Raw genomic sequence first — 23,295 nt, forward strand, 5'->3', positions numbered from 1 at the left:
GCTAAATGCAGCCTCACCATTTTTACTTTGAACTTGAGGCTCCACCAATTGTCCCAAGTCCGCAGATCTTAGCACCCTACCAGGCTTCTATTCAAACAGATTTTCTTTAAGGTATTCAGGACCCAAACCATGTACTGATTCCTAGATCAGTCGCAGAATTTTAAAACCTATTCTCCAGCTAATTGGGAGGCAGTGTAAAGATTAGACAAAGCACAATTTTTTTTCCTGGAGATACATGCTGATCAACCACTACCACAAAGTGTAAGGGCGTTTTCACACTTACAACAACTGTACGACCACGTGCTTTGTGCTAATTCCCGCACAACAACTCTTAATGCACACATAGGCGCTCAATGACTGTACTTTCTAGCCGAGTGGGGACTTGACTGGAACAGATGGTGTTTGACATGTACAAAGTTAATCTTTCTCGAGCATTATTCTCCATACAGAGCTTGAATCAAATCAGAGTAAATCCCTCAAAATCTGATGTGATCTGTGGGGGGGGGGGGATCAGGCCATCAATTATTTTTAACCTGTTAACCTGCATGTGTTTTCATGAATGCGGTCGGTAGTCATCCTTAAAGCAATGCTTTCGACTTGTTGTGCTGCAACAGCGAAGACAGCAACAGGAAAACAGATTTTTTGTTCTGTTTTAGGCAACTGTCAGCTAAAAGCATGTGTATAAATGGATGTGTTACTCAGATAATTGTACTCCATGCTGTGTCCCCATAGCGGTTTAACATCGCAGTACAACGTACTTTCAGGGGTTTATGGATTCAGTGGAAAACAAAAGAAACATTTTGCTGGATTAAGTCAACATTTTCAGACTGACTTTATCAAGACACATGAAAAAATCATCAACAGTTATCGTGACGGGACTGTACAGTACCGTAAGAACACACAGTGAATATTCACATATCTGCTCCAGCACACCCAACACTGTGTAATAATAAGGCTCAGCAGTACAGAGAATGGATGGATGGATGACTATCAGTATTATACCACCATCTAGTGAGTACACAGTCAACCATAATCCACAAGCATGTGGACACAGTTAATGTAGTTGAACAATGCTTTTTCAACCAATTCTAACAGTCCCTACTCTGATTCTCAGCCACATAAAAATCACCGGTACAATGGGCGTGCACAATGAATTAAAATATTTTTTTGTAAAAACATATTTAATAGTGTGACTTTTTTCGTCTCACACGCACACGCACACACACACTCAATAACTTTCTACAAACAAAGCTTGACTCTTAGTTGAGAACGACTTAAATATACGGCGAACCCCTAATTTTCATGGAGGGATTTGGACCGAGCCCTGTTGAGAATTGCGAATCTGCGAGTCTTTCAATGGTCACACAAAAAGTTTTGAATTGACTTTAGATGCCACAAGATGGAAGCAAAGCACCTTTTCTCTATCAGCCAAAGTTATGGCATGACTCAAGGAAACGCGATTATTTTTATAGACACGGTTTTGGCCGGAGCAGAAAAACAGCGAATAAGTGAGAGGATTAGTACATCAGAAACAATGGAATAGGTGAATTCATGAACGATGTACTGTACATCAAATACTTAAGTTGTTCACTGTAATTCCATGACACAAATGACTTTTTAAATTTTTCTCAACGAGATTTGGTGCTATTTTATGACTTCAAAGTCCGACAGAAAATGCGAATCGCTCAGTTTTTCCATAAAAAAAAGCAAAGGATCGGGTTGTTGGCGGCTTGGGGGGGGGTGGATAAATAGGTTATTTTGTACAAAAAGAACTGCAAACTGTGTTGTTCTAATAGAAACGGTAAAAGTGTTTACTCTGAAGCAAACTCACGAGTGAGTTATTTGTCATTTTCATATTACAGCTCACGTGACTGCTACGTATGGTGTTGTGGCCCTTTACAAGTCTCGTCCACTCGCTCTGTGCAACAACCGTGCTTGGCATTTCGCTGTGCTGTCTGTCATATCGCCCTTCGAGTCATGGCTACCCATTCAACCGAAGAGCCGTTCCCCTTCCACGGACTGCTTCCCAAAAAAGAGACCGGCGCCGCGTCCTATCTAAGCCGGTTCCCCGAGTACGATGGCCGAGGGGTTCTCATCGCGATCATGGACACCGGAGTTGACCCAGGGGCGCCCGGCATGCAGGTACAACTGAGCCGGTCGCTCGACCGCGAGTTAGCTACAAGCTAACTGGGGGCAATTGAAAGCAAAGGCCACATAATCTGTACAGTCACTAGCTAGTAGGCTAGCTCACCTGTTGGGATAAACAAATGGCATTCATCCTGCGACAGTGCAATTGACAGAATGATGACAAGTTAATTCACACAAAGAAGCGAATTTGTCGTTTTTTCTTCATTTCGCATAAATTATTTTACGATGGAGTCCAATTGCCCAGAGCCGTTAATGTAGTTAGCCTTCTATTAGCATACAGCAGTTGACTCACTTTGGAGACACTGTAGGATTATTTACGTTATTACATGTTATTTGATTATTATTGTAGGACACACGCAGTGAAGGTAAGTTGTGAAATTGAAATTCAAAATACTGTAATCGTGAGCTAATTAAATTAAGGCGAGAGTGATTCCGATGTCATTTCCATTTTCATACATGTGAAGCCGCGGGGCAACAGTTGTCCAGATTTTGTGCGTTTTAACCATAAACGATATCGCTCTGGTGAGCTCTTTTCTACCAAAGGGCAGACATTGGATTTCATCGTGAAATATTATATACTGTAATATTATATACTGTAATGTGCAGATGACACATTACAGTTTGCTGCATATGGTCAATGTGGTGGTGCTGTAAAAAGTAGACTGACTTATAATTTCGGACAATAACTGATGAGATCTTTGGTTTGTAACGGGCAGATCCGGATCAAGTAGTTACTGTGTTTTTGCAGGTTAGAAATATTACTATGTTCTTTATACAAAAGCTAAATTTACATTTTTGAATTATTATCGTAGTTTACTGAAGATCTAGAGAGATTCTCCTGGATGTCGTTACCACGTTGACATGACAAAAGAGGTACTGACTGCGGATTTGTGTCTTCATCCTCAGGTCACAACAGATGGGAAGCCAAAGATTGTTGATATCATTGACACAACGGGCAGTGGTGACGTGAACATGACCACAGTGGTGGAGCCGAAAGAAGGGACAATCACTGGCCTCTCTGGTAGAATACTGAAGGTTTGCCGATTAATATTAGTTACTGAATTGCAGCTGTCAGTTTGGGGATTCTTTTACCAACAACACCAAATTGTGCATTCATGTGTATGCTACATGCTGATTTATTACACTCCTCTCTGGTTTTGAGGCTGTCCTTTCCCTTTGCAATTATCTTCCAAGTATATCTCCTTCGCTGTCTTTTTATGTCAACCAGATCCCTCCTGCTTGGGTCAACCCATCAGGGAAGTATCACATTGGAGTTAAAAATGGCTATGAGTTCTTCCCTAAGGCCCTTAAAGAAAGAATACAGGTAAGAAAATGTCGTGCTGTATTGTTACTCTTTATTTGGTCGGTAGGATTTTGCACCGTACTCATTAAATCACTCACAGTATCAGGTGATGTTAAACAAACATCATGTGTTAGAACCTCATTTGAACATCCCGCGGATGTAAAACAGTGAGACATTGACATTTAGTAGAGTAGTCAGGGATGCGTTGATACTGATACCAGTATCGGGACTCCTAAAAATCTACCGATACCACATCACCAGCCTGACGCACGTATGTCAAATCCATATTAGCCGCGTATGCGAGGAGAAACTTTTTTTGGCCACTGCAGTTACATAATGGCTGCACTGGGATGCTTTCATGAACACACTCTGTGAGATCACACTTGGAGTGATTCATTTATTATTGTTTATAATGTTTAGTAACGTGGTATTTCATGTGTTGCCGTTGTAATGACAACCTGTTACTCGAAAAAGTTGAGTGAAAAAAGTCATGTTCACGTTCGCTTGAAATAAAACCCATTTTGCAAGACGTCATGGCCTCGTCAAGTATCAGGAGGAGCTCAAATGTAAGTGCTTGTACTTGTACTCGGTGTGAAGAAAAGGTCTATCTATGCTTCCCTGAGTCTTTGTGATTCTGTCTGATGTGACAGTGCTTCAAATGATGCGGATAATTGGACGGCCTCGCTGCATTAAAAAATAAAAAACCTCTTCTACTTTGCAGAAAGAGCGAAAGGAGAAGATGTGGGACCCCGCACATAGAGCAGCACTTGCTGATGCCTGTCGCAAAATGGAGGAGTTTGATCTCTCACACCCAACTCCATCGCAGGTAACAAGAACGATCCGTCACGGGAATGATCTTGTCACGCTGCCGCGCTTGTGCCATTCATCCCGCCGTTTTGTCTCCAGTCAGAGAAGTTACAGAGGGAAGAGTTGCAAAGTCAATCAGAGCTGCTTGTCTCACTAGAAAAAAAATACAGTGATCCCGGTCCTGTATACGACTGTGTTCTTTGGCATGATGGCGTCACATGGAGGTAAGTCCGATACATTGACCGCGTTAATCGTTTACCAATATCCTTCACAAGAACCTCAAATGGCTGTTTTTCTGTTAAGGGCCGTAATGGACACCTCCGAGTGTGGAGAATTGTCACAGTGCACTGTTCTGAGCTCCTACAGAGAGTCACAAGAGTATGCAACCTTAGGGAGTGCAGAGATGCTAAACTACTCTGTCAATATTTATGACGAGGGAGCGACACTTTGCATCGTTACCAGTGGAGGTGAAGTATTTGAAAACAGGTTCTCGTCTCAAATGGCTCCCTTTTATCCCCTAAAGGAAGTTGTTGTTGAGTGGTTTGTGCAAGGTGTGGGAGCGCCACGCTGACTTGGGATGTTTGTATTCGAAGGGGCCCATGGGACACATGTTGCAAGCATCGCAGCAGGTTACTTCCCAGAAGAACCGGAGCGCAACGGGGTCGCCCCCGGTGCCCAAATCCTAGCGCTGAAGATCGGAGACACTCGGTTGAGTACCATGGAAACGGGCACAGGACTGATTCGAGCTGTATGTTCATTGGATTTCGATGCGCTTATTGAACTGTTGATAGTGAATTAATGTTTTGTTTGTTTTCCCTGTTCACAATCACGCGCCAATCCAAAGATGATTGAAGTCATCAACTACAAGTGTGACTTGGTTAACTACAGCTATGGGGAAGCCACCCACTGGCCCAATTCAGGGTAGGTGTTGTGAAGTTGCAGGAAAAAGAAAGCCGACGTAAAGGGATTTGTCATTCTTCGCATCTGTTTTTTTTTAGGAGGATTTGTGAGGTGATCACAGAAGCTGTGCAGAAGCACAATGTGATATTTGTGTCAAGCGCGGGGAACAACGGCCCCTGCCTCTCCACCGTGGGCTGCCCCGGAGGAACCACCAGTAGTGTCATAGGTAAAACATCAGACTCTTAATTAATCATTTTTTAAAATAAACTTATGAATATGCCTTTGCAAGCCACCGGCAAATACATTATCGACCACAAAAGCATACAGCCTGATTAAGATGGCAACAGCGTACCCAATTTTGAGGTTGCACTCTCATCGTAATTGATGAATATATTTGTACCAGTACAAGTTTTATCTTTTGAAATTGAACGCAACGTTTTATGCGCACCCTCTCCTCAGGTGTTGGAGCCTATGTGACCCCTGACATGATGGTAGCTGAGTATTCCCTGAGGGAGAAGCTGCCTCCCAACCAGTACACCTGGTCCTCCAGGGGCCCCAGTACAGACGGTGCACTAGGGGTCAGCATAAGTGCCCCCGGTGGGGCCATTGCATCTGTACCCAACTGGACTCTTCGTGGTACCCAGCTGATGAACGGCACCTCCATGTCATCCCCCAACGCCTGCGGAGGCATTGCTCTCATCCTCTCTGGTGCGTCACGACTTGATGCTAAACAGTAGCGATTGCAAAATGAAGCTTCAAATTTGCTTCGTGAACCAGTTACTGTGTTGGTATTTTTTGGCACCGCTGGTTTCAAGCCAGTGGTTTAAGAAATGCTGAGTCGGTGTGCTTTCATCCCTTTGTTGAACAGAGTGCTATCAACAGGGCTCAATTAACACAACAACTGATTCGTGAATCATCTTGAAGCTTCATTTTTCCATCACGACCAAACATTACTGTTTGTTGTATGGTCTCACAGAGCCGACCGTGATAATTTGTTACTTTGTATGAGACAGGATTAAAACAGCAGGGGATACGTCCCTCTGTTCCTGGAGTCAGGAGAGCCCTGGAAAACACAGCTCTGAAGGTTGATGACATTGAGGTGTTTGCACAGGGCCACGGAATCATTCAGGTGACTGACCTATAGCTGCTGGTAGTTTCGTATTGTCATTCTACCATGTTGTCTTATATATATATTTTTGCGCTGCTGATTTCAACTTCTGTGGGTAGGTGGACAGGGCATTAGACTACCTCATCCAAAATGCCTCCTTACCTACCAGCCATCTGAGTTTCTCAGTAACCGTGGGAACACAGAGAGGCATCTACCTCAGGGATCCGGCGCAACTTTTGGCCCCCTCAGACCACGGCGTCGGAATAGAACCGATATTTCCTGAAAACACAGGTATTCTCTCCTCACCTACCATCCCATTTTCAATACTTTAGATTGATCGGTAATCGATAAAAATAACAGCCAACCATTTAGTCTCCATTGGTGAAGATGACATCAGTCATGGCGGAGTTGTGCTCATACTATATTTTTGCTTCGTCCCAGAAAACACCGAGCGAATATACTTGCAGCTACACTTGGCGCTCACGTGTGCAGCCCCGTGGGTTCAGTGTCCATCTCATCTAGAGCTGATGAACCAGTGTCGTCATGTCAACGTCCGTGTGGATCCTGTGGGCCTGAGGGAGGGGGTGCACTACACAGAGGTGGGTATCGGGTTCAACAAACTGATAGTATGTACGAGCCATTGCGGCAACTTCGACTATATCATTTTCAGGTATGTGGCTATGACACAGCAGCGGCTGGTTGCGGGCCGCTGTTCAGAGTCCCCATCACAGTTATTATTCCCAGCAAGTAAGCGATGCCATTTTCTTGCTCTTTCTCTCCATAGCGGTGTTGTGAAAGTTTGTGTTTTCACTGTTCTTTGTCTCTCTCTCTTTCTCCCTCTTCGCCGTTTATCTGGCAGGGTGACAGAGAGCCAGAATCACGAATTGTGTTTCAAAGACGTCCACTTCAGACCAGGACAGATCAAACGGCACTTCCTCACTGTGCCTCGGGGAGCCACCTGGGCAGGTTGGTACATGTTGTCCTTTCTCTTAAGGTCGAAAGAAGAAGAAGAAGAAGCAGCTTGAATACGGTGTTGCCGGTTTCTTGCTTTCTTTACAGAGATCATGCTGACTTCTCATTCTGGAGATGTGTCCTCAAAGTTTGTTCTGCATTCGGTGCACCTCGTCAAGCAGAAAGCATACCGAGCGAATGAATTCTACAAGTTCTCCTCACTTTTGGAAAAAGGCTCGCTAACTGAAGCCTTTCCCGTGCTGGTTTGTACACGAGCGGCCGCATTTACTCTGCGTGAAGCTTCGCGAAGTAACCCACGTGAAGCGAATTGTCGCTGAAAGCCCCTTAGAAAGTTTTGTTGATGGTGACTAATTCTGTCTTTTTGTTCCCCGCCTTTTGCAGTCAGGTAAGATTGTGGAACTGTGCATTGCACGCTGGTGGGCCAGTCTCGGCGATGTCACAGTGGACTACAACATCTCGTTCCACGGTCTCAGTATTTCTCCTTTGCCGCTGCACATGGTGAGTGGAGCAGTGACACATATTCGAGCAGAAACGTGACATTTCAGACGCCTTCCGTCACGCCTCCCCCTCTTGTCCCTCGGCCAGCATGCGTCAGAGGGAGTTACAAATTTTGACGTGTCATCGCCGCTGAGGTATGAGGACGTTTCTCCGACAATCACCCTGAAGTCTTGGGTTCAGCCTCTCAGGTAATTATTTCACACTCTAATCCAGGGGTGTCCAAACTTTTTGCCAAGGGGGCCAGATTTTATGTGGTAAAATGTCGGGGGGCCGACCTTGGCTGACATTCTTTACATTGAACAACAATATTGTTCAGCAAATTTTAGTAAGCCAGTCTGTTTCACATTTCCATTTTTATTTTAATTTCAACAATCTTAAGAATTTCTTTTGGTTCATTTGAAACAGGAATTTGAAATATGACATATCAGTCAATATAAACACGGAGTGATGTCTTGTTAACTCGTGAGTGATGCCCTCTAGTGTCTAAATGCTATTACTCATTTAGTGAATGCTATTACTCATTTAGCCACTAGAGGGAAGCAGTACTCTATGAAACATCACTCACCAGTCTACGAGACCTCAGTCAATGCAACATGTGTTCCATTGCGCCCAACCTGCGGGCCAGACGGCACTGATTTTATGACAGGGGTCGAGGGCCGGACTTTGGACATGGCTGCTCTAATCGTTGCTTTGAGGCGCCCGTGGTTTATGATGTCGTCCTCTCCTTTAGGCCTCTCAGTTCAAAGATCAAGCCTTTGGGAGGGAGGGACGTTCTCCCCAACAACCGGCAACTTTACGAAATTATTCTCACCTACAGTTTTCATCAGGTACCCCCCGATGCTTTGAGCGCACAACAGTCACATTTTTTTTTTTTTTTTTAAATCTCATGGTATTCATCGCTTTTATGTGTGAAGCCGAAGAGCGGCGAGGTCACACCCAGCTGCCCCTTGCTGTGCGAGCTGCTGTATGAGTCCGAGTTTGATAGTCAGCTGTGGATGCTGTTTGATCAGAACAAGAGACTACTGGGTTCAGGGGATGCCTACCCGCATCAGGTGACTTTTCGATCGGTCTTTTTTTGCCAGCGCCGTCGCGCCAGATGTAAACGTTACGGCACGCACGCCACTTTTCTCCTTCAGTATTCTCTCAAGCTGGAAAAGGGCGACTACACAGTACGCCTGCAGGTGCGCCACGAGTTGTCGAGTGAGCTGGAGCGCCTAAAAGACCTGCCGTTTGTTGTCTCCCATCGTCTGTCTGCCACCCTCAGCCCGGATGTCTACGAGACGCACCGGGCGGCCCTTCTGGCCAAGAAGAAAGCAAACTCTGTCACCCTGTCACCAGGGGCCACGCAGCATTTCTATGTCACAGCCTTGCCGGATGACAAGTGAGTTCAAATGGAGGCTAAGCGACGTAGCAACACATTTCAAATAACCAAAATGTCTGTTGAGCAGAATTCCCTGACACCTTAGCGGTGTTAAACCGCCTATCGATGGCTGCACATATTGAATTTGGTTTTACGTAAGAAATGTGTCATTTGTGTCTAAAACATAGTCGCCACACGATGGGGAGGGACAGACGTCGGTTCTAGACTATAACTGTGTTATTTCTGTTTTTAATCCCTGTTCTTGTCCTTCCTTCAGGATTCCAAAAGGGACGAGCCCAGGATGCTATCTTTCAGGCTCCCTTGTTGCGGCCAAAAGTGAATATGGCAAGAAAGCAGTGAGTCATTTCAGTTCTTTCATACTGTTTTCCGTTCTCCGGACCAGTGGTCAGGCCTGCTTCTAAGAACATTCACTCCATTTTGATTGGGGGATAAAATGTTACAGTAAATACGCCATGGATGAAGTAGATGTGGCGTTGGGTCCAAAGGTAATTTTCATAGCATTTTATATATATATATTATATATTTAAAAAAATAAAATTATATATATATATATATAAGGCGGCCCGGTAGTCCAGTGGTTAGCACGTCGGCTTCACAGTGCAGAGGTACCGGGTTCGATTCCTGCTCCGGCCTCCCTGTGTGGAGTTTGCATGTTCTCCCTGGGCCTGCGTGGGTTTTCTCCGGGTGCTCCGGTTTCCTCCCACATTCCAAAAATATGCGTGGCAGGCTGATTGGACGCTCTAAATTGTCCATAGGTGTGAGTGTGAGCGTGGATGGTTGTTCGTCTATGTGTGCCCTGCGATTGGCTGGCAACCGATTCAGGGTGTCCCCCGCCTACTGCCCGGAGACGGCTGGGATGGGCTCCAGCACCCCCCGCGACCCTAGTGAGGATCAAGCGGCTTGGAAGATGAATGAATGAATGAATGAATGAATGAATATATATATATATATATAATATTATTTTTTTTTAAATTAATGAATCAATACTATTGGCCAGTCCCCAACCCATGGCCTCTTTTTTTCTTTTTTTTTTCTCCATTTTTTGGGGGGGAAAGTTTTCTGAAAAATGATGGTTTTGGACATCTTATTAGTGAATGTTACTGAGGAGGAGGCTTGAAATGTGGTCCTTTAAAGCTTTTGAGCTTTTCTTTTGCTCTTTTAAAGGTTTGCCACCAGTGCCGGTTGCTCTTGTCCTTCAATTAATCGGTGGTTCATTGTGGGCCTTGTGTCTATTGCATGTCACCTTTACCGTCTGCAGTCACCCGTGTGCCTCCTCAACACATCTTTTGCTCGTTTATTCTGTAATTAGATGACACATTATTAAGTCATATTTTTGGCGTGAACTTGCCCTGTTAACGTGTGTGTGGCTTGTTCATGAGGAAAGGCAGGAGCTCCATGGGTTTGGGGGTGTAGACTGCAGTCGGTGTCAACAATGCAAAAGCCATTGATCACTTCTTGTTTGCATTTTGACAACGAAGCTCATTTTTCCCGGCTCATCTAAGAGGCGCATCTACGTATGTTTGTTGTTTCGTACATGGTTGTTCTTCAGTTCAGAGGTGATGAATCCGGGCGCAGGAGTGTATGATCAACGAAAATCAGGCTTTTTAGTTCCAGCTTTGTGTTTGTCAAACAGGTAGGTGGCTGGGTCTTCCATTCGCGAAGGGCAAAATGTTAAACCGAAAGAAAAAGAATCCTCTGGCGTGTGCTTGTGTTGTCTCTTCCTTACTGTGTGTTATTCTGACCACCAGGGGCAGTCCTCTGCAAAACGACAAAGAAAGTTTAAAAAGGTACTGGATGAGATAGAAACTTTGTGCAACAGAGCGGCCACTGCTCTCAGACTCATGACCCTGTGGAAGTGACTTTGACTTCACTTTAAGATTGCACTTCTTTTATTACTTCCATTTCATCTGTCAAACTTTGCCACACTGTGTCTTTTTCGAAGTACAGTGAACCCTCATTATAATGCGGTTCACCTTTCACGGCTTTGCTGTTTCACAGATTTTTTTTATTTTTTTTACAGTGCATTTGTGTTCTGCATCCTGATTGGCTGAGGGACTGTCGACCAATGTCAACAGTCTCCGCGCCTCGTCTCTGTACGGCGTGCCAAATTTACGCAACAAAAACAAATTTCGATCTTTGGTTTGATTATGTAGTACAGTATTGTGTAGTAATTGTAAAAAAAATAAAATAAAATACAGCTGACTGTTACTGTCGTGATTATAAGTTGATGTTAAAGTTAAAATACAGTAATGTACCTTTCTACACGATGGGAAAATGACAATGACTCATTTATTCATTTATTTTGGCTATTTTGCCCCCTGCTGTTACATTCGAGTTTTGCATTGAGTGGCAGGAAGTGGTCCGTGTTGATTCGCAGCCATGTTAGTTTGGGCATATAAACGGAAATGTGAGGTGCAGACGGCAAGAGCTTTGATTTCTTTTAATTACAGTACTCCTAAATTCCTATTTACACAGCCAAATGGGATGTGACGAATGTCTGTTTTTATGGTATGTTGTACATTTTGCGTCTAGTTTTTCCAGCCCAAAATGGTGTTCAGCAGCCACAATAAAGGCTGTTTTTAACATTTGCCGACTCGTCAAGTCTTTCTAAACCAGGGAGAAAACCTTTGAGGAGGCGTTACACTTTTTGGAACGTAACCCGCTTAACAGGCGAAGGGTTCACTGTATGACAAAGTAGGACGTGGGGGAAATCTTGCGTTGAGGGAAATGATTATTGACTTGGTTAATATTTAAGTTTTTTGTTTCTCCTCTTTCTTGTCAGTCAGTGTTCTCATGAGAGCTTCCTCTGAATAAATAATGGGATTACAGCCCTCCATGAAAATAAATAAGAACCGTGTTGATTTTGATTGGTCAATTGACCCAGGATGGCTGCGCTAGTGGCAAGATCCACATTGTCTGTCATTGTTGTGCAGGGTGAAATAACCATTCTATTCAGACTTTCAGGTTTTTATTTGGTCTTCTATCCAACCATTATGCTGTACCCCCCTCCGCCCCCCCTTTTTTAATGATATTTTGACTCCAAGGGAAAAGCCATAATGTCCATGACCTCGGCATGTCTTGACCCAACTGATGTGAATGATTCAACACACTTGTGCTGACTGTGATTATAAGTTGTTGGCGTGAGCGCGAAAATGACCGATGCCGACTTGCACGTAATCGGTGTTTAATGTGACAACTCATTGTATTTTATGCAGGATATTGTGTCAGTCATCTACCACCTCATCCCTGCACCCAACAAAGCAAAGAATGGAGGGAAGGAGAAAGATAAGGATGCTGACAAAGAGAAAGACGTAAAAGAGGAGTATGCCGAAGCCATTAGGGACTTGAAGATTCAGTGGATGACCAAGTGAGCACGAACAAAAAAAACCTTTATAGAATTTTTATTTTATTTTATTTTATTTTATTTTATTTTATTTTATTTTATTTTATTTTTTGATTGATTAATTGATTTATTACCGTTGTCCTCTTGCTGTTGCTCAGGTTGGATTCCAGCTCGCTTTATGATGAGCTGAAGGAAAAGTACTCTGATTACCTTCCTATACATGTGCAAAGACTACATCAGCTGGACTCTGAAAAGGTAAACGGCTCATCATCGGGTCGTGCGGGTACTGGCAGCCTTATCCCTGCTGACTCAGCCAAGAGGCGGGTAACACCCTAGGCTGGTCACGGGCAATTTTCTTTATACCGGGAGTAGGCAAAGTTTTGTGCTGGAGGGTTACTTTTGAATTTTAAAACGGACAGATGGGCCTGCTCATTTGTAGATGGAAAAAAAAGTTAAACAGTTGATATTATTAATCAATTACTCATTCGTTCTCATGTAAAAAAAAAATTTTAAGTACTTCATAAATTAACCAACTATTTTATTTTAAAATGTTTAGCTTACATGAATTTGTTTCACAATGACATTATATTCAAATTATGATTGACAATTAATCAACGAGCCAATTATTTAATGAGCCCAATCAAATAAAAGAATGAATGGAAATACCGTTACGCTGTAATCAAACAATTTTAAGAAAAACACATTTGCTAAATGACTTCACAATGTAATTGAATGTTTTTTATTGTTTATTTGCTTCTTTTTACATAAAAGTAATAAGATCAAACAAACGTTGTCTGCCCTTTCCTAGGAGCGTGCAAAGCGTCTTGGGGAGGTGGTGTCAGCCGCTGACGTGGTCATCTCACACATTGACCAGACGGAATTGGCCGTTTACTTCACCATGAAGACGGACCCTCGACCCGATGCTGCTACCATTAAGACGTATGCGAGACTCTCGCTGTACCGCATGAAGTTGTCCTTGCTCAAAATCTCATTGTGTTAGTCAGGATTATCCATCCATCCATTTTTGAAATCCTTTTAAACTCATGAGGGTCGCGGGCGTGCTGGAGCCTATCCCAGCTGTCTTTGGGCAGCAGGCGGGGTACACCCTGAACTGGTTGCCAGCCAATCGCAGGGCACACAGAGACGAACAACCATTCGTGCTCACAATCGCACCTCGGAACAATTTGGTGTGCCCAGTCAACCTGCCAAGCGTGTTTTGGGAATGTGGGAGGAAACCGAAGTACCCAGTGAAAACCAACGCAGGCATGAGGAGAACATGCAAACTGCACACAGGAATCGAGCCCTGCGCCTATGCACTGTGAGGCAGACGTGCTAAAACTCGCCCGCCAGTCAGGATTATGCTAAAATATATCTTCTACCAATATTTAATTTCCGGCCCGGTAGTCCAGTGGTTAGCACGTCGGCTTCACAGTGCAGAGGTACCGGGTTCGATTCCAGCTCCGGCCTCCCTGTGTGGAGTTTGCATGTTCTCCCCGGGCCTGCGTGGGTTTTCTCCGGGTGCTCCGGTTTCCTCCCACATTCCAAAAACATGCATGGCAGGTTAATGGAACACTCAAAATTGTCACTAGGTGTGAGTGTGAGCGTGGTTGGTTGTTTGTCTCTGTGTGCCCTGCGATTGGCTGGCAACCGATTCAGGGTGTCCCCCCCGCCTACTGCCCGAAGACAGCTGGGATAGGCTCCAGCACCCCCCGCGACCCTAGTGAGGATCAAGCGGTTCGGAAGATGAATGAATGAATGAATATTTAATTTCACAATGATGTGCCAACTTGTAAGATAATGAATTCCTGGTTCATTTACATTGGTTCCAACTGAAAAATTTGTGAAAATGGGTCAAAATTTTCAACACATTTTTGCGAAAGTCTCCTTTGTGAGACAAATTAAGGTTTTCTTATCTTAACAGCAGTTGCTATCTGTACTCGGCTTGTTCAGAATTGTTTTTTATTTTCTTTCCCATGAGTTGTGGGGCAAACTTGTAGGTATAAATGCTAGATGGTGAAAGTGAACATTTCATTCTCACAAGGGTCGCGGGGGGGTGCTGGAGCCCATCCCAGCTGTCTTCGGGCAGTAGGCGGGGGACACCCTGAATCGGTTGCCAGCCAATCGCAGGGCACACAGAGACGAACAACCATTCACGCTCACACTCACACCGAGGGACAATTTAGAGTGTTCAATCAGCCTGCCACGCATGTTTTTGGAATGTGGGAGGAAACCGGAGCACCCGGAGAAAACCCACGCAGGCCCGGGGAGAACATGCAAACTCCACACAGGGAGGCCGGAGCTGGAATCGAACCCGGTACCTCTGCACTGTGAAGCCCACGTACTAACCACTGGACTACCGGGCCGCCCGAAAGTGAACATAAAATAAAAAAAAAAGAATAGACCAATCTGCAAATCAGAATGGTATTCACAGGATTGTTTTGTGGACTAGGAGAAGGAATCTGGGCGTGCCCCTCGGGGAGGGGTGGGGGGCTGATGTGGTTGTTTTGGCTTCCTCAATTCCCAATCTTGAAACTCTCACCGAAGCAGTTCAAAGCAGGGTGTGGAGCAGGTGTCGTCCCAGAAAGAATGAAAACCCCCCCGAGTCAAGTCACTCCTCTCTTTCTCAGCGACATGGAGAAGCAGAGGTCGTCTCTGCTGGACGCCCTGTGCAGGAAGGGCTGCGCTCTGGCCGACCAGCTGATGAGCGGCGCGCCGCAGGACGGCGGCGGCGTTGGCGCCGTCGCCGCCGCCGACCAAGCCGACGCAAGGGAACTTAGTGAACAGGAGGCGAGTAGTTCCGACGACTCCGCGCAGAGCATGGCGAACACTCTGACGGAAACCTTCTGGGAGGTGCAGAAGTGGGCGGAGCTAACTGACTCAAAGGTGCGTTCAGATTTTGGTTTGTGCCACCAAGTGAAATCATTCATTTGGTTTCCTCGAGTGCCGTTGCTGTTCAATGAAAAGACTCTTTGTTCCAGGTGCTGATGTTTTCCTACAAACACGCCCTTGTGAACAAAATGTACGGCCGAGCCTTAAAATACGCCTCCAAGATGGTGGAGGAGAAGCCCAGCAAAGAGAACATGAAGAACTGCATCCAAGTATGTCATAACATAAAGATGGCGACTGAACTTTTTATTTCGAACGAGCAGTCAGAATTAGATTCATAACCGAAACGCCGTACTGTCAAAAGTTGGAGGAAGAAGTTCAAATGCGCTCATTCATTTTAAGACTTAAGACGGATACAAGCGGCCGAAATGAGTTTTCTCCGCAGGGTGTCCGGGCTCTCCCTTAGAGATGAGGTGAGAAGCTCGGTCATCCGGGAGGGGCTCCGAGTCGAGCCGCTTCTCCTCCACATCGAGAGGAGCCAGATGAGGTGGCTTGGGCATCTGATTCGGATGCCTCCTGAGCGCCTCCCCGGTGAGGTGTTCCGGGCATGTCCCACCGGGAGGAGACCCCGAGGAAGACCCAGGACACGCTGGAGAGACTATGTCACCCAGCTGGCCTGGGAACGACTCGGGATCCCCCGGGGAGAGCTGGAAGAAGTAGCTAGGGAGAGGGAAGTCTGGGCTTCCCTGCTAAAGCTGTTGCCCCCGCGACCCGGCCCCGGATAAGCGGTAGAAGATGGATGGATGGATGGATGGATTTTAAGACTTAACTTGCAGGCGATGTGTCGCTGATATTTTTTTGCTTTGTTTGTTTTTTAGCTGATGCGTCACCTCAAATGGACGCACTGTGCCACCTTCACCGAAAACTGGCTCCCTGTCATGTACCCTGCAGACTACAGTCCCTTCTAGAACTCCGACCAGCGGCATGAACGGCACGGCCACACTGAAGCATCAGTAGGAAAGCTCCTCACTTTCATTTGGAGCGAGGGCTTCTTTTTTTGGGGGGTGGGGGGGGGCAGCGAAGGACAGCGTGGAGCTCACAGGTCATTTTAAAAGGCCACGTTAGGCGTCGGTTTTTTGATTCGAGTGCCACCAGCAGCACAACAACAAACAATTGTATTCACGGATCTTTTATTTCCTTTCAAATCCACAATTTGTAGTTGCGGTTCCGTCTTATTGGAGGTTCTCTAGCGTCGTGATCACATTTTTTTTGCCCGTGGACAGCAGTTTACACTTTATTTTTCTTTTTTTTTTTTTTTTTAAATCTCCGTCTTTTCCTCTAATCTTCAATTTTCGAGGGACACCGACCGGGAAATCGTCCCACGTCTCTGTGCCATGCTGACCCGGATGTTAAGTTGACTGTTGGACTTTTATAATCTGGACGTCACTCAAATGAACAAACCTCAGAACTGAAGCAGTATTGCGGTGCCTTGCATCCATGTTACCTTTACTGACATGGGGGGGGAGGATGTGCTTGGGCTGGAGATGTGTGATTTAAAAAAAAACAAAAAAAAACACCTAAACCATTTTTTCTTTCTTTTTTTTTTTTTGCATCGGTCGGCACACCAAGTAGCGTAGAGGCACTCCGCTCATCAGCCTCTGCCGCCAAAAGGGGGCCACAGCCTCATTTTGCATCACGCCGCTTACCGCGCCTCAAGTTAAGCCGAGCAGCGACACGTGGCCACCCACCATCGGTCCTCAGCCGTGGCACGTTCACTCGTTAGTCGGTATGTTTTCTGCACGGCATTCACAATGTTGCTCGCGTACACGAAGAGACCTAAAATATGTACAGACGCGCCTGTCGGAGCATAGCAGGATGCAATACTGTAATACTAATATGCCAATTTGTATTTTGCATATATGCATGCCTTGTAGGATTTCGGGATACTTGGTTTTAGTTGGAAGCTAATTATAAGTTGAATACTTTTTTTTTTTTTATATCTGAAACCTTTTGTCAGATAAGTCGGTGAGTGAATTTAATTTATGGCCAGCTTTTTTGTTTTCCACGAGCGTCAAACCGAGCAGAAGGATGAAGGACGAGTACGCGGCTTCCACGGAGGCTCTTTTTGCGTGTTTTTGAAACTTTACCTCAACTTACTTTCATTTGTTGAAGCACGGATGGCCATTTTGCAGATGATGCGGTGGTTTGACCCTTTGGATGTATTTTTGTTTTTCTCAGCAATTTTCCATCCATCACATTTATGACATTAATCGATATTTTGGGAGTGGAGGGGGAAAGTTGCATATGTGCAGTGAACAGAGACGCGCATAGCTTTTGTGTGACAATTGCATTTATTGATGCATTTCAATTGCAGATGCACATCACTGCAAGGTCGAGTTGGTCTGAAGATGTTAAACTGGGAAGGATTTTGTTTTTTTTTTTTTTGGTCAATGGCCAGTAACGTTTTATAATTCAGCAATAGACTGGTGTTGTGTAGTTTTAAAAAAAAATATGTATCAATAACTATTTAAACCAATGATAATTGTCAACTGGGTTGTGTAACTGGACCTGGGTTTGTTTAAAAAAAAAAAAACATATCACTCCGTATGTAATGACAGGTCACTAAAATGATTTTTTTTGCGGGGGGGGGGCGGTGTACTCACAGTTCATGTTGACATTGCGTTTCTATTTTTAGCTGTCATATTTTAAAGTCAGTTGCCTCAGAATTTTCACCCATTTACAGTTTTCATGGAAACATGAACCTGCAGTTTTTTTTTTTTTGGTTTGTCTGTCTTTCTTGCATTGTTGTTACTTTTGCCCCCATCCCTGTGTTTGGGCGGGTGTCGGGTCTGGTAAACAAAAAGTTCAGGATTCTGCTACTTGCCGCGTGTGTTGCCATTGACGGTCTCCCCGAAAAAGGCCTTCCACCACCACTGAATGCCGTCCATTTCTGGCACCAAACAGAATTCTCATGTTTCTTTCTTTGCTGGTGTTAGGACAGTTAAAAAAAAAAAAAAATATATATATATATATATATAATATATATATATATTTTTTTTAAATATTACACACACGCACTGTTGTTTTCTGACTGCAATTTTTTTAGGCTTTAATTGCGGCAAGGGCCAATAAATTGTTGCTATAAAAGCCTTTGTTCTTCAGAGACTTGTATAAAAATGGGGAAAAAAAGCGGATGCAATCACGTCCGACAGAAGGAACGAACACTGAATAAAATCATTTTCATGAACGTTGTTTATTGATCATCACTTAAGATAAGATAAGATAAGATATCCTTTATTCGTCCCACACTGGGGAAATTTACAGCCTCCAGCAGCAAGAATGTATGTAGAAAGAAGGAGAAAGAGAAAAAACAACAAACATCTTTCAATTAAATACAATATGAACACAAATGGATAAATCGCAGTACTATTTACAATTTTCCTTCACATCATTTAATTATTATTATTATTATGATTGTATTACTTTGATGATGGGCGGCCCGGTAGTCCAGTGGTTAGCACGTCGGCTTCACAGTGCAGAGGTACCGGGTTCGATTCCAGCACCGGCCTCCCTGTGTGGAGTTTGCATGTTCTCCCCGGGCCTGCGTGGGTTTTCTCCGGGTGCTCCGGTTTCCTCCCACATAAAAAAAAAAAAACATGCGTGGCAGGCTGATTGAACACTCTAAATTGTCCCTAGGTGTGAGTGTAAGTTTGGGTGGTTGTTCGTTTCTGTGTGCCCTGCGATTGGCTGGCAACCGATTCAGGGTGTCCCCCCGCCTACTGCCCGAAGACAGCTGGGATAGGCTCCAGCACCCCCCGCGACCCTAGTGAGGATCAAGCGGTTAGGAAGATGAATGAATGAATGAATGAATGTTTATTGATCATTACTTACTTTGATGATTTAAAAAAAAAAACAATCAATAAATAACCCCGAAACATCTTTAAAAAAAAAAGACTTTATTGACCCGAACGCTCCTGCACTCTCCAACTTGCAGATTGACTTTGACTTGATTTTGCTGCTGCGCCGACGTCAGAGCACACTCACCTGACACAATTTGCTTCCCTACTTTGGCCGCAGAGCTCACTGATTGGCTCGTTGTCTCCTCATTGCATTGTTTTTTTTTCTTCTCGCCTCTCCAAAAGCTTCTCCATCGAGTCCTGTATTACGAATCCATCCGGCAAGATTTTCCATCCATGTTTTTTTCATGGCAACGGCCTCCCTCCCCTCGCGCCGGCCTTTCCCCTCTGTCCTCTCCCTCCTTAGCTTCTCTACACGTGGCCATGAAGATGACTAACGATTCGTCTTCTTCCAGCAAGCGTGTATTAAAGATCCTCTTAAATGTATCCAGAAATGTCTGGTCAGACTCCAATCTGATCTTGTTGGCCAAGAGCAGGGTGGTCCCTGGCTGGCAGAAATGCTTCAGGGTGGCCAGAAGCTCATCCAGGAAATCATGGTGGTAGACCACATCAGCGGCCAGGATGTAGTCATAGCGATAGATGGCCGTGGGGTAGGTGCGCTCCAGGTCGTAGCCCCAGGACAGAGGGGCCACCTGGGGGGTGCGCCTGCAGCGTCCCCTCGTGTTCTTGCTCACGTTGAATGTCAGGTTGCCCAGAACATCTGGCAGATCGGTAGCGGTCACCCAGGCCCCTGTAGGCCACAGATGTCATAGGACAAGGGACAAGCCAACTTCAACGCACATTCTAACTTGATGAAGAACAAAAATGCCACTTTAAAAATGAAGAAAAGACATCATGCATGTCTGGAAAATACGCACTGTGTATTTTTCACAAAGGGTTACAAGCCAACAACTATAAGCGCAAACTGTAATTTTACGTTCCGGTGCACAAGAACGTAAAATGCATCAAAATGACCTTTCAAGGGCGCCACAAAACAGCTGAACAGCAAACCAATAATAAGTGCAAGAACTCATTTTGTGCTCTCTTTTTCTTTTTTTTCCAAAATCAACTTCCACTGAAGCGGCCCGGTAGCCAGTGGTTAGCACGTCGGCTTCACAGTGCAGAGGTACCAGGTTCGATTCCAGCGCTCCGGCCTCCCTGTGTGGAGTTTGCATGTTATCCCCGAGCCTGCGTGGCTACTGCCCGAAGACGGCTGGGATAGGCTCCAGCACCCCCCGCGACCCTAGTGAGGATCAAGCGGTTCGGAAAATGGATGGATGGATGAACTTCCACTGAACCTTCGGCAAACCTCCTCGCTGCCCATCTTTAAAGCCCTCCTCAAAACTCACTTGTATTCTTTGGCGTTCGACTCGGCATGACTTAGATTTGTTCTTGATTTTACTGCTTGGTGCTTTCTACCGCCTTTATTACCGATTCGTCTTACTGTTTATTGTGTATGTTAAATCGCTCCATGTACAGCACTTTGTATGCAGCGATGGCTGTTTGAAAGTGCTCCAGAAATACTCTTGACTTGACTTGACTTTAACATTACCGAATTTGTCCTGCATATCATTTCAAATCCGCAGAAAATGATTCGGGTCAGCACAACAACTAAGCCATGTCTGACATCTTAATGGTGATATTACCACTAAAACTATCGGTGATATGTTGACAGTTGCCCATCCCTGATTTAGAGCATGACTCAGCTTCTTCTACTTTCTTTTGACAGTACTATTGGCATTATAGTCTCATTCATTCATTCATCTTCCTAACCGCTTGATCCTCACTAGGGTCGCGGGGGGGTGCTGGAGCCTATCCCAGCTGTTTTCGGGCAGTAGGCGTGGGACACCCTGAATCGGTTGCCAGCCAATCGCAGGGCACACGGAGACGAACAACCATCCACGCTCACACTCACACCTAGGGACAATTTAGAATGTTCAATCAGCCTGCCATGCATATTTTTGGAATGTGGGAGGAAACCGGAGCACCCGGAGAAAACCCACGCAGTCCCGGGGAGGACATGCAAACTCCACACAGGGAGGCCGGAGCTGGAATCGAACCCGGTACCTCTGCACTGTGAAGCCCACGTGCTAACCACTGGACTACCGGGCCGCCCTATTAAAGTCTCTGATTTGCTATTTAATATGTATAAATGAGGCATCAAATCCCAATATTGGCTCGCAAAGTCCGATTGAAAAACCCACAAATTTCAAGCTGCCATATCCGCGTCTGTGTGCGTCTTACCGAGGAGCGAGGCCACGATGGACAGCAGGCCGGTCCCTGCGCCGATCTCCAATACGGCTTTGTCCACGAGATTCAGCTGGCTCCGATGCGAGTCCAGGTACCGACTGAGAGCCAAAGCCTGAGAGCAAGCACGCATCAGAATCAGAATCCGAATCAGAATCATCTTTATTGGCCAAGTATGTAGAACACACAAGGAATTTGTCTCCGGTATAACACGCTGCACTTGTATCATCGTAAACAACAAAATCATTGAACGATTTTAGAGTAACCAGTAGTTTTGTAGTACCATTTTGTGGTACAAGAAGAGTGACTACGTCATTGACTGTTTAGGGAGTTAATGGCTAGAGGGAAGAAGCTGTTTAAGTGTCTGCTAGCTTTGGTGCGCATGGATCTGTAGCGCCTGCCTGAGGGGAGTAGCTGGAAGAGGTGGTGGGCAGGGTGCGGGGGGTGCCCTTGTCTTGATTCTTGCAGTGTGCAAGTCCTCAAGAGTGGGTAGGGCAGTGCCAATGATTTTTTTCCCGCCGTCCTAACTGTCCGTTGAAGTCGGATTTTGTCCTTTTTCGTGGCGGCCCCAAACCAAACCGTGATGGATTGATTCGATGACTGCCGTGTAGAACTGTCGTAGCACATTGAGGTAACAGTCTCACATTTAGGAAGAATACGGAAAGACTCACCCCGGGCCATATCATTCCCGCATAGGAGTCAAAACCTTCCTGGATGACGATCTCTTGCCCGACGTAATTATACATCTCTTTATCGGGCCGAGAGAAGAAACATGGAGCCCAACCTTGTCTTTGCTGCTTGTGGACAACTTGGCTGTGTGATTGCTCTGCAAAAGGAGAAGACGTTTTACGGCGCGGAACTCCTTCCAGCCTTTGGGCCGTGACGCTCTTTCTTACCCGTCTCCTCTGTTTGCTCTTCATCTTCTTCCATCGTCGCAACAATTCACTTCCTCGCTCGATCGTGACAAAGCGGCCGGATGAAAATGCACTTGGGGGGACAGCCGTACGAAGACACGGGGCAGATAGAAATGGAAAATAGAGATCAAAGAAAGACAAAAAAAAAATTGGATGAACTCAAATGTCAATTGTCATTTCAAGATGGGCAATTCCACAAAATATTTTCAGTTGACGGAAGTTTAGCCACATTATAAGGAACGAAGTTAAAAACAACTCCACAGATTGTTTTGGAGCACACAACTTACCTGCTTTGTTGCGCTGACCTTGATGTTAAATGTCGTTCATTTCTATTTTTAAAATTATGTCATCTGAATTTAGAGTTAAAAAATTTAGAGTTAAAAAAAAGTTAAAAAAAATACAAGTTGTGTTTTGTACAGTTTATATTTTGAGATCATACTTTGAAATTGTCTACAGGTCCATTCTGAGCCTTTCAACATTTCCCGCAATTTGAGTCATTGAGTTGAGCCGCCTTTCCACTGCGACATCTTTGCAAACTTCATTCTCGACTTTGCCTTTCCTCCGTGGACCTACCTGGTGTTGTGTTTTAATCCCGGGAGAGTTGCAAATCTGTGTGCATCCACAGATATCTGCCTGGGGGGGTTATAGAGAGCATCCTGGTAGACACTCCCATCATCATCATCATCATCATCATCATCATCACAAGGGCACGTGTGTATTTATAGAACTGCAGCCGCGATAAATAAACACAAGCAGCGGTCGACGCATGCACGTACACGCAAAGATGATTTGCAAGGCGGAATGACAAATATGTCATGAGACCAACGCTGGCCCGTGAATCGACTTCCTGTCGGCTTTGCGGTAGGCCGCGATGGAACGAACACGTGTGGGTGTTCACCACGCCTTGGGTAGATGTGGTTGAACGATTCAAGTTGTTCCCACTTTGCTAAAA

General features: G+C 45.1%; 3 protein-coding genes across 4 annotated transcripts in view; 1 reads left to right on the top strand and 2 right to left on the bottom strand.

Annotated features, from left to right (window-relative positions):
• Positions 1-23,295, bottom strand: part of rasa3 (RAS p21 protein activator 3) — a 221,221-nt gene that overhangs the window by 43,704 nt on the left and 154,222 nt on the right. The gene's annotated exons all lie outside the window — the stretch shown is intronic.
• On the top strand, positions 1,901-18,536 carry tpp2 (tripeptidyl peptidase 2). Of its 2 annotated transcripts, XM_052062445.1 has the most exons (29): positions 1,901-2,142; positions 3,055-3,183; positions 3,377-3,472; positions 4,173-4,277; positions 4,358-4,482; positions 4,562-4,725; positions 4,852-5,006; positions 5,103-5,179; positions 5,257-5,384; positions 5,618-5,866; positions 6,172-6,287; positions 6,386-6,557; positions 6,708-6,865; positions 6,937-7,013; positions 7,126-7,232; positions 7,326-7,480; positions 7,620-7,736; positions 7,824-7,924; positions 8,467-8,563; positions 8,651-8,788; positions 8,873-9,117; positions 9,374-9,452; positions 10,866-10,904; positions 12,333-12,484; positions 12,619-12,715; positions 13,269-13,399; positions 15,088-15,343; positions 15,439-15,558; positions 16,165-18,536. In XM_052062445.1, the coding sequence occupies exons 1-29, from the start codon at positions 1,978-1,980 to the stop codon at positions 16,252-16,254; spliced, it is 3,840 nt and encodes a 1,279-aa protein (XP_051918405.1). In that variant the 5' UTR covers positions 1,901-1,977; the 3' UTR covers positions 16,255-18,536. The 2 variants fall into 2 exon arrangements, with proteins under 2 accessions (XP_051918405.1, XP_051918406.1); XM_052062446.1 differs by lacking the exon at positions 10,866-10,904.
• Positions 19,334-23,007, bottom strand: LOC127598943 (protein-lysine methyltransferase METTL21C-like). The gene is given in 6 exon segments (XM_052062557.1): positions 19,334-19,933; positions 21,427-21,544; positions 22,101-22,255; positions 22,326-22,416; positions 22,917-22,949; positions 22,951-23,007. Coding segments are annotated over 6 exon segments (930 nt in total). The 5' UTR covers positions 22,999-23,007; the 3' UTR covers positions 19,334-19,448.

Source organism: Hippocampus zosterae, chromosome 4, assembly GCF_025434085.1.
Source record: "Hippocampus zosterae strain Florida chromosome 4, ASM2543408v3, whole genome shotgun sequence".
Classification (NCBI taxonomy): Eukaryota; Metazoa; Chordata; class Actinopteri; order Syngnathiformes; family Syngnathidae; genus Hippocampus; species Hippocampus zosterae.

Bases quoted from the DNA above. Each gene is read 5' to 3' on its own strand.
- tpp2 (XM_052062445.1), top strand. From the start codon at position 1,978: ATGGCTACCCATTCAACCGAAGAGCCGTTCCCCTTCCACGGACTGCTT. The intron at 5,867-6,171 runs GTGCGTCACGAC...TGTATGAGACAG, and splicing joins CATTGCTCTCATCCTCTCTG to GATTAAAACAGCAGGGGATA. The intron at 7,014-7,125 runs GTAAGCGATGCC...TTTATCTGGCAG, and splicing joins ACAGTTATTATTCCCAGCAA to GGTGACAGAGAGCCAGAATC.